Source organism: Sinocyclocheilus grahami, unplaced genomic scaffold (genome assembly GCF_001515645.1).
Source record: "Sinocyclocheilus grahami isolate Dianchi unplaced genomic scaffold, SAMN03320097.WGS_v1.1 scaffold257.1, whole genome shotgun sequence".
NCBI classification, from domain to species: domain Eukaryota; kingdom Metazoa; phylum Chordata; class Actinopteri; order Cypriniformes; family Cyprinidae; genus Sinocyclocheilus; species Sinocyclocheilus grahami.
Window position 1 is genome coordinate 1,046,907 of NW_015505436.1, and position 11,678 is coordinate 1,058,584.

Sequence of the window (11,678 nt, forward strand, 5' to 3'; positions counted from 1 at the left end):
TATATATTCTCCACAAGACAAAATAATAATTGAATTTATAAAAATGACCCTGTTCAAAAGTTTACTTGAATCTTAATAATCTGTGTTGTTTCCTGGATGATCCACAACTGTTTTTATATTTTGTGATAGTTGTTCATGAGTCTCTTGTTGGTCCTGAGCAGGTCAACTGCCTGCTGTACTTCAGAAAAATCCTCCAGCTCCTGCACATTCTTTGGTTTTCCCATATTTTCTGCATATTTGAACTCTTTCCAACAGTGACTGTATGATTTTGAGATCCATCTTTTCACATGGAGGACAATTGGGGGACTCGTACATAATAATTATATAAGGTGAAAACATTTACTGATGCTCCAGAAGGCAACACAATGCATTAAGAGCTGGGGGGTGTAAACTTTTTTAATTGGATGATCAGGGTAAATTGTACTTACTTTGTCTTCTGGGAAACATTTAAGTATTTATGTAGCTTCTTAAGTACAGTGCCAAATTAAAAAAATATGATCTTTAAACAAAATAAGAAAAATTTACACATCATCATCCTGTTCAAAAGTTTACACCCTCTTAATGTATTGTGTTGCCTTCTTGAGCATCAGTAAATGTTTCCACCTTTTGTGATACTGTAGCTGTGTATGAGTCCCTCAGATGCCCTCAGTGTGAAAATATGGATCTCAAAATCATACAGTCAATATTGGAAAGGGTTCAAATATGCAGAAGATGCTGGAAAACCAAAGAATGTGCAGGAGCTGGAGGATTTTTCTGAAGTACAGCAGGCAGTTGACCTGCTCAGGACCAACAAGAGACTCATGAACAACTATCACAAAATATAAAAACAGTTGTGGATCATCCAGGAAACAACACAGATTATTAAGATTCAAGTAAACTTTTGAACAGGGTCATTTTTATAAATTCAATTATTATTTTGTCTTGTGGAGAATATATATAAACATGTTATGTTAAATAGCTTATTCAGGAGATTACTAAATAAAAATAACATGCAACAGGTTAACAAGAAAATGTGAGCTTAAAGGGATAGTTCACCCAAAAATGAAAATGTGATGTTTATCTGCTTACCCCCAGGGCATCCAAGATGTAGGTGACTTTGTTTCTTCAGTAGAACACAAACGAAGATTTTTAACTCAAACCGTTGCAGTCTGTCAGTCATATAATGGAAGTGAATGGGAATCACAGATTTGAGAGTCAAAAAAACATACACAAACAAAACCAAATTAAACCCTGTGGCCCGTGATGATACATTGATATGTAAAGACACAAAACGATCGGTCTGTGCAAGAAACTGAGCAGTATTTATATCGTATTTTACCTCTGATTCACCGCAATGGCCGAACTGTCCTGACCGCCACCTACAGTATTTCTCAAATGGACCACTGACACTCCGAATTGAGATTGTAGATAGAGTGTCAATGGTCCATTTGAGAGATAGGTGGCGGTAATACACTTATAAGTCTGCGATATGCCGTAAAGCAAGAAGAAGATGACGACGACGAGTCACGCGCCGGACGAAGAAGACGCGAACGCTCAGGACAGTACAGACATTGTGGTGAATCAGAGGTAAAAAAAATTATATAAATACTGTTCAGTTTCTTGCACAGACCGATCGTTTCGTGTCTTTACACATCAATGTATCGTCACGGGCCGCAGGGTTTAATTTGGTTTTGTTTGTGTATGTTTTCTTGACTCTCAAAGCCGTGATTCCCATTCACTTCCATTATATGACTGACAGACCTGTAATGGTTTGAGTTAAAAATCTTTGTTTGTGTTCTACTGAAGAAACAAAGTCACCTACATCTTGGATGCCCTGGGGGTAAGCAGATAAACATCACATTTTCATTTTTGGGTGAACTATCTCTTTAATAAGAGAGTGTGTTGAAGGAAAAGTTCACCCAAAAATGACAAACTCATCCACATCTCATTATAAACTCATATGACTTGCTTTCTTTTGTGGAACAAAAAAGGAGATATTTTAAATAATGTGCTGGTCGCTCTTTTCCATGAAATTACAATGAATGATGACTGGAGTTTTCAAGCTTCAAAAAAGACAAAAAAGCACCAATAAAAATATGATAATAAGTATGAGCTTTGAGTTTTGTTTTAATTCTTCTGAAGTCATACTATTGATTTGTGTTGCAAACAAACTAAAATGTAGGTCTTCGTTGACTGAGTCAATTGAGTTGAATCCAAAAACTGAATCAGTCAGAATGGTTTTGTGAACTGGAATGTCTGATTCTCAGATGAAATGTCACTATTCTCATGAACATGCCAACAGGAGCTGGACTGTGTGTTCATATATTAACTAATAACAATAGATATTTTGTAATATACTATTACAAAATCACAAGTCATCATAGCAACTTTTTTTCTGGTCATTTTAAAGCTTGATAACTCCAGTTCTTATGAACTTTCATTATACAGAAAGATATATTCCTATTTATTTACTTGTTTTTATAGAGACGTTAGAGACGTTTATTTTTTATTTGTTTTAGATATTGCTATATCAGAATCAAATCCATATCAATGGTAAAAAAAAAAAATAATAATTTTGTTGGTTTATTTGTTATGTTTGTTTTTTATTTATTTCCAAATCAGAATCAAAAGCTTTATTCAAGTATGGTTTGTATTAGAGATCGACCGATAGTGGATTTTACCAATACTGATAGCTAAGTTTGACCAAACTGGCTGATAACCGATTAATCAACCGATACCGAATGAAAACTAAAACAGTGCTGAACTTTATTACAAGAAAAAAAGAAAAACGTACTGAACCACACATTCAAATTTGAATAAAAATATTAATATTAAATATTAACTATACATTCATCAAATTTAGTTAATTAACTAACGTTAACAGATGCAACTTTATAGGCCATGAACGGTTAAATTCACACACTTGTGCGTGTCAAAATGGCAGTATTTGCAAGTATCCTTGTAAACAAACAAAGCAATTTAGGTCTTCAGTGAAAGCAAACAGCTGAGAAAGAAAACACGTGTGTGACAGTATATTGGATCTGGGCAGCTCTTAAAGTGACAGTAGTCTAATATTCCTGCTGTCTGTCATTCATGTTAATCAGACAACAAAAGAGAGAAAACCTGCTCTTGACAATCACTTTTGTAAATTTAATAATAAGAAATATATATATTTAATTTACACAGTGAAGAATATTTTTATACATTTGATTACTTTATACAATGTATGTAGTATCTATTATTTATTTATTTGTTCTGCTGTAGCTTTTTTATCCTATTGTTTGTAATTAGTTTCTTATTTGATCTGACTTTTCTTAGGCTAGTATTACTTTTTTGTGATATTGACACTGGTGACAAGAATTATGAGATTTCTATGGTATAAAAATTTACCCCTACTAACGGTATGGATGTTTGCTGATAACTGATAGTTCTAGTAATCAACTATCAGTGCAGATTAATCAGCATAACCAATCAATTGGTCGACCATTGGTCTAGACTGTACTCTTATTTACTGCTATATCAAAATGAAAGGCTATATGCATGCACTGTTTCTGTATTTATAGCTATATCAGAATCAATTTAATTAAACAGCAAATGAGGATGAGTAAATAATTATAATTCTCATTTTTGGGTGAACTATTATGAAAAACACAGATTTGGGTTAATAAGGTTTTAGACATTTTTTGAATACTACTGAATGTAGAGCATATTAGTTGATCGTGAGTTCACCCAAAAATAAAACTGAATTGAGACCAAAAAAAAGGAAGTCATACGGATTCGATTTGGAACAACATATGGGTGAGTAAATGAATAATGCCATAATTAGAATTTTTGGTGAACTATCATCCCTTCAAAGAAAAGGAAAGTAATTAAACGCAGCACATTTACCAGTTTTCCTCTGTCGTCTGTTGAGCAGCTCGTTGAGTGCACTCCGAAATCGTTTGGCTTCCTCTTCACTGGCAAAGTTGAGGCCCATCTGACAAGACTAAAGAGCAAAACGCACCATATGACCAAAAAAGCCAGATCACTAATGCTAAAAGCAGTTTTACAAGAACAACAAGAAAGCGACTAGCCAAACAAACTTTTCCACAGAACATCCCTAGCTAGTTCTCTCTGTTTTCTTTCTTGCTAATGGTCAACAACGTGAAATATTAAGAAAAAAAAACAACAACTCACATTTCCGGCGAAGGTAATGAAGTAGGCTCTCGAACTACTGATCGTGAAATTATTGTAGAGCTCCTGCTCAAACTTTGTTTTTCCATCCTGCAAAAATGAGAAAAGGTTTTTTTTAAATATTTAGGTCTCAGATCTGATATCTTTGCTGTTTATTTGATCTCAGAGAGCTCACCTTGATATCAAAGACACGGATAAAATAAGACCTCTGAGGGTTGTCTTTCACCAGACAGGCCACACCACAGCACCTCTTGATCCAGGACGAGCTCCTGTCTGCCCCATACACCTGGACCACTGCTGAGCACAATGTCTGCAAAAAGGAAAACAATCATGAACTTCATGAAACAAGATAAATACACTCATTATCGATTAACCTAAAATTAAGAGAAAAACTTTAAAATAATGTTTTTCAGTCATTCGTTAATGGAATAGTTCACCCAAAAATGACAATTTGCTGAAAATGCACTCTCCCTCAGCCAATGCAAGATGTAGATGAGTTTGTTTCTTCATCAGAACAGATTTGGAGAAATTTAGCATTATATCACTTGCTCACCAATGGATCCTCAGCAGTGAATGGGTGCCGCCAGAATGAGAGTCCAAACAGCTGATCAAAGCATCACAATAATCCAGAAGTAATCCAAATGACTCCAGTAAATCAATTAATGTCTTGTGAAGTGAAAAGCTGCATGTTTGTAAAAAAACAAAACCATTAAGATGTTTTTAACTTCAAATCATTGCTTCCAGCTAAAAAACAAGTCCTCTACCGGTTGCACTTTACTGGTAATATAAGGTAACTACATGGGGTAGGGTTAGGTTTAGGGGTAGGTTCAGGGTTAGCAGCTAGTTATTGTAATTACTATATTAAGTACATGTATAGGTATGTACATGAGGAACAGGACTGTAAAATAAAGTGCTACCCCTCTATCCATAAGAAAAGTCATTTTGTTTAAATCAAGAGAGAAATATGCACAGATCAAGCACTGTTTGTAAGCAGAAACAGTCCAAAACAAATACGTTGGTGGATTTTGATGCGAGGACAACAGGGGATGGACTTTTTCACTGGAGGAATCATTTTTTGGATTACAGAATTGTGTTTTGGCAAGAAGCAATTGTTTAAAGTTAAAACGCCTTAATGATAGATTTGTTTTCTGTTTTGTTTTTTTACAAACACGCAACTTCTCACTTCACAATACATTAAAGGGCACCTATTATGCAAAATCCACTTTTACATGGTGTTTGGACATAAATGCGTGTTGGCAGTGTGTGAACAACCACCCTACAATGATAAAAATCCACCCACTTCTCATTTTTTTATCCCCTTTAAACCAAGTCAGTCTCACTTACTTTGTGTGTGCGGTCTCTCACACACATTCACTCAGGCTGTGCAAGCCTCATCTGGCACGACATAAATACATTATCAGTCGCCATTTACAATGAATTCAATTAAAATTAGAACCATTCTCACGCGAAACGACATGTTTACACGCGACTGTGAGCGTGCGCACCGTCATTGCCGGCGCCGCTGGCGATAAAAGGATCGGCTCGGAATCGGCAAGACGTGAGACTGACCCGCCGGTCACCGATCCGGGCCGGTCATGCGAAAAATCGGCCGATGAAGGATGAATTTTCATTTTTGAATGAATTATTCCTTGGATTAATTTGATCTATCAAAGCATTCAAATAAATGTGAAATCCTACAGAAAGTCCAGACTTTAGTATAAGTAAAATACAAACACACACTTATAATAAAGAAACACTGTCAATAATTAATAATTGTGAAATATGATGGAAAATCATCATATCTCAACCAAAACCAAATTTTTCAATCCTAAAGTTGAAAAAGAACTAAATATAAAACAACATTTTAAGTCCAAAATAAAAAGGTCAATGCACCAACACTGGCACATGTTCATACTCTTGTGAAATGATTCTCAGCACCTGCATTTCAGTAGCAGGGCTGCATTTTGGACAGAACTGCATATTAATAATATCATGCAGAAACTGTAAACATGTCCAAAAATGCACAGAAATCAGTGTATGAATACTGCATGATGTTGCTTGCAGCACACACCGGCCACTGCAGATATCAAATACTGCTGTAATTTAAACTGCAGCCAAGTACTTGGAGACACACATGATGGGGCATTTTATTCACTCTCCATAGGGAATCTTACTCGAAGAGTGTCTGGGTTCCATGCACATGACCGAAAGCAGTATTTCGAACACTTTTTCAGGACACGGGTTACCGAAAGGAAAAATAGGCCAGTGTCTTGGCAATACTGGCATAGGGAGGACAGCCAAGATCTCACAGAAGATGAAATATTTTCCATGGACAAGTAAGACACACATACAGGCTAATGCTGAGCAATTACAGGAGACCAAAGAAACCCTGTCCTGTGGTTTAACGCACACTTTAGATTTCTGGTGAAAGCATTCAACACAACCACAAGCCATTGAACAGAAAATGATTTAATGAAGTCTCTGACCAATACAGACCTATAGCGTTTTCATTAAGCAATAACTTAAGAAACCACCTGTCAGCAGGACTGCAACAACACTGAATAATTGAAGAAATAAATCTACAAACAGTTTTCAGAATCAGAATTAGATCAGAATCTCTAATCAACTGATTAACAGAAAAATAATAAACAGATTAACCAATGATCAACTGAAACGAGCAGATTATTTAATTATTAAACAATTAACAGTGTGCACATAAGAAAAAATAATTGCAAAATTAGGAATTACTTCAACTTAATCAGATTGTTCAAAAACGTATTTGACAAAAATCAGATTAAAAGAAATACTTCATAGGTTAAGAGATTATAAAGTCAAACTTTTATCAAACATTTTATAAACTTTGAATTGACTTTTACAATTATCAAATGCAATCGGATTAATTGAAATAAGCAGATGAACACATTTATAAAAGAAACTGGATTAAACAATTGAATAAATGTGTTTCTCAAAGGCATTTTAATTCATTGCTTGAAATTGATAATCAAATTAATTAATTGATAACCAATTGAATACATAAGCTTCTCAAAAGTAATTTGATTAACTGACTGGGATTTTAAAAATAATCTAATTAATCAATTGAAGAAATTAGGCTCTTAAAAGCAATTAACGGATTGAATGATTAAACAATTTAATTGATTATCAAAAGTAATCTGATTAAAAAATACTTCAATGATTAACAAATTATAAAAAGTAGGGATGCACAATTAATCAAATTTCTAATCGCGATTACAATTATGGATGCCAATTACGTAATCGTTTAAAGCGTCAATTAATCGTTCAAAGTCCACTTATGTTATTCTGCGTGCTTAAGATGCATTTTTTTTCTTTCTACATGTCATCTTAAGGGTTTTTCCCATTATTTTAATTTTAGTATAACATTATAATACCATTCATATTTTTACTTTTTTATAATTTAAAGAAGATAGTTGACATTTGAGGCTTAATACTATAGAAAAGCACTAAATGTTTTTCAGTTAGAGTGTTTTCAGCTTGTTTATTTTCATTTAAAAAAATAATGCGGCATGCACTTGCATCAAACAATGGTATAAACATAATTCCATGTAAATTGTGATAATCGTAATTAATAATCGCAATTACAATTTCAAGGGAATAATGGACAATTATGATTTGTCATAATCGTGCAGCCCTAATAAAAACTCTAAATTTATCAAACATTTCATAAACTTTGACTTTTAAATCAATTGATTTACTGATTAATTCTTCATAATCCAATTAAAAATGCCCGGCTTATCTAAAGAAATAATAGACATTCATCAGTGAAGTCTATTCAAGCATTGAATGTTGTGAACTTTGAAGACTCTTGATAATCAATAATTTATTCTATAAATTAATTAATCTGAAAATTAATCCAAAAAACATCTACATCTAACAATGGCATGTGCAAATATTTTATTTAAAAAAATGAATAAATATAAATGTACAATTACTTTCATTCAGAGAAAGGCAGAAAAAGAGAATTCTGGTTAACTACTCCACTCATTACGATCCTGCCACGTCAGTAACAGCAGCATCAATGAAACAAGACTTCCCTTCATTTCTTCTGATGAAAAACTGCTTCCTCATGCTCTAGACTGCACATTCAGCATTTGAGTATGAGCACTCATTCTGTCTTGGTGGGCCGAGTGATTCAAGGACATCGCTAAACCTTCAACTACTGTATTCAGAGTTCAGCAAGTTCAAGAAAGAGTCGAGTTTCCGTATGATATAAACAATATACACTCATTGCATTCAAAGCTGCCAAACACACTCACACTGATTTGTAAACCTATACTTTTGATTGATCGGCTGGGTTTAATCGCACTCAACAAACACTGAACCCAACATCCAAAAGAGGCGACTGATGGATATTCGCCAGGTTTTTCTGCATCCGTATGGCATTCCTGTCTGCAAAAGTCTTCGCCAAGAACTTAAATACGCATTAAAGACGTACATTTCACAGGGATCATGACTTTGTGTCAGACTTTGGTTTGGTGTGTTTGGAAACCTGATTCTGGATCAGTACTGGCTCAGCAGTTCGATTCATTAAAGCTCAAATCTCCATGGAAAGGAGGCAGATCAGTTGACTTCCTGTCCTCAAAGACTGCTGATCACGCACAACCCCACCCCCAACCCCTATCTTTTCCCTTCTCTCCATCTCTCTCACTATTGTGCGATTTGGATTCCGTCCACCCTCTGCCCTCGGTTTTTTGGTGCCAGTTCGGGACACAGTGATGAATGAACCCATGACTGCTGGATCTTGGCCCCAAACGACGTGTCTCATATTTAGTCATTCCCTGTGAAAGCCCACTTTATGGCCGGGCTCTTGGCTGCCGTTCCTGGACTGACACCGCTCGCGTTCATGTCGCTTCCACCTAGACATGGACGAGCAACTTAAGTAGGTCTGATGGGAAAGAATGCCATATTTGTGAATCGAATTTAATGCGAAATATATAAATGAAACACTAGTTGTTTCTTGACCAAGCTTATTCCTTCCCTATCCATTTCTTATCATTTTTTGAACAATTCATGTATATTACTATATAAAAAAAAACATCTTCATGCATCAAAAAACTACTAAGAACCAAATACACGACGTGCTTAACATGTGACTCGTCACCTGAATGTGCTGCAAGAGGAATTTTGGAAAAATAAGGACACTTTTCTAACAAATGCTTCCTTGTAGGGCAAGGGACAGGACATTTCTAACAAGAACAAACAGGGTACATTTCTTTCACTTGAAACATACAGTGGCCCCACAAGGTATTTGGACACTTTGGATATTTAACTATTTGGAAATCAGTTTTAAAACTTGAAAGTTTTGTCAGATTATTTTAAACTAACTGGTGTTAATAGGGCTGTGCAATTAATCGTATGCGATTGTCATGCAATCTCATCAGTAAAGCCGGTTCCGTGATTAGTAGTAAATCTCCATCACCTGCTTTCAGATGGAGCGGCATTTATTACAGAGTCGTAGATCACTGACAAGTTACACAAAATCGCGTTCAAAATTGCAGGCGATTCATTGCCGATTTTGAATGCGATTTTGTGTAGCTTGTCAGTGAACTACCCTTTCGATTTTTTGCACGGCCCTAAACATGTTCCACTAACATTTGAAAACAGAACGTTCAAGAGAGAGTGGCGTTCCAGAGCATGACGTAGGCGAATGTGGTGACAAACACGGAAGTGCAGAGGAGAGAGCCAAAAAAAAAAAAAAAAAAAGGTAACGAATTAGAAATACAAAATGAGGATTTGTAAAGAAAAATGTTGGAGTATTTCAATATAAGCCAAGAGACTGGTTTTCCTTTGCTGTAAACAAAACTGGTTCTCCTGAGATTAGCATGTTTTCACTGGCGCTTACGCTACACATACGTCCTACTTCATCCGCTGGAACGCCACTCTCTCGTGAATGCGCGTACGACAGTTAGTCTTTTTGAGTATAAGTAAATCATGGGGTAATTTTCATTTTTGGATGAACTATCCTTTTAAATTGATTAATGTATGTACGGTTTTATCAGTCTTGAAACTTCACTCTGTAAAACGTTGTGATCCAAAAGTGTACTATACTACATAACTTTATAAATGCATAGATGCAATTTGGTTTGATATTTTGTTAAATCATGCAAATGAAGACTTAAACATTTGCAAGTGTCCAAATACTGTAACTATGGGTCCTCAAGTAGGACAGACAAGACAACCATAAATAACTAGTGTAAAGACCAAATATCTTCACTTCTGACAATTTAGCTAAATTAGGTATAATAATCAGGGCTGTAGAATAGATGTTTCATTTAGCAGGGACAACAAACTGAAAGTTTCCTTTCAATGCAAATTTGATGTTTTCCAGAAATTGTTGCAGGTTATTAAATATAAATAAATGTATTAACACTTTGAGCAGAAATGGATAACTAGCTACTTGACACTGAACACAGAAACAAAAGCCTTGCTCTAATTTGTACTAACTAAATCCAGTTACATACAGATATAATAGCAGATAGAAATACATATAGGCCTAGATAAGACACAGATAGAAATAGAGGTAGAGAGATTCCCAGACAGAATAACAGATGGAAAGACATGTAGATAGACATAGCTTCACAGCTAGAAGGATAGACCGAGACGTAGGTAGATAGATAGATAGATAACTGACACATCTGGTGGAGTTTGAGGGTCATCTGAGACAGTAGCCTACATTAGCTAGTGAGCTGCCTACATAGACAGCATATCTGGGCATCATCGGCACGTGCATCATTTAGCTGACTCAGAATGCACTTATGATGCTGTCTTCGTAGGTAGCTCACTAGGTTTTGTCGAACCAGCCTCACCTCAAGCAGAAGGCCTATTGCCATTTACCCTGAAACCACATGGAATACATAATTCCCACCTCACAATCATACAAATACCTTATAACAGTTACTACATCATCTCATTTCAATCACAGGGGTCTCGTTCCCTCGACAGTGAGGAGGATGTTGACGGACATCACAAACGCGTTTGCACCGCATCGCTGGATATTTGAAAAGCAATACGGTTTGCATTTGAACTTTTAACGGTTAAAGGACTAACTGTTACAGATCGGCCGTGAGAGTAAACACAACTTACGATGCATTTCCTGCCCAGGTAGCTGAACAGACACTCGTTCTCCTGCGGGGTCAGAAGCAGAGAGCCCACGTTTGCCACCCTCCGCTGGGGCGGGTGGCCGCTCATGTTGACGGATGAGGCGGATGAGCTTGAGCGTTTGTCTCGCGTTAGATTATTTTATGTGCAATCACAGATCAACATGGCCTGCGCTCCGTTCATCCCGTAAGGAATTCCGCATACATGTAGAGGTGATGTAGTGTTGTCCTCAATGCGCGGGCGATGCAGGTGCGACTCGTTTACTCCTGTGGCTTATTTATTCTTTAATTCGTTCACTTTTGACAGACTGCATAATATAAACTTTCATTCCGAACTCCTAAAGCAATAACGATCCTTCAATCCAACATGGCAGCAGCACGGTAGAGTTCAAG

General features: G+C 36.0%; 1 protein-coding gene across 1 annotated transcript in view; it reads right to left on the reverse strand.

Moving 5' to 3' along the window:
- The window catches only part of LOC107598884 (neural Wiskott-Aldrich syndrome protein-like), a 44,407-nt gene extending 32,729 nt beyond the window's left edge, over window positions 1-11,678 (reverse strand). The window contains exons 1-4 of the mRNA XM_016290325.1: window positions 11,272-11,678; window positions 4,328-4,462; window positions 4,156-4,242; window positions 3,868-3,964 (exon numbers count right to left, since the gene is read on the reverse strand). Coding sequence (XP_016145811.1) covers window positions 3,868-3,964; window positions 4,156-4,242; window positions 4,328-4,462; window positions 11,272-11,376 — 424 coding nt within the window. The 5' untranslated portion in view covers window positions 11,377-11,678. The remainder of the gene's footprint in view (window positions 1-3,867; window positions 3,965-4,155; window positions 4,243-4,327; window positions 4,463-11,271) is intronic.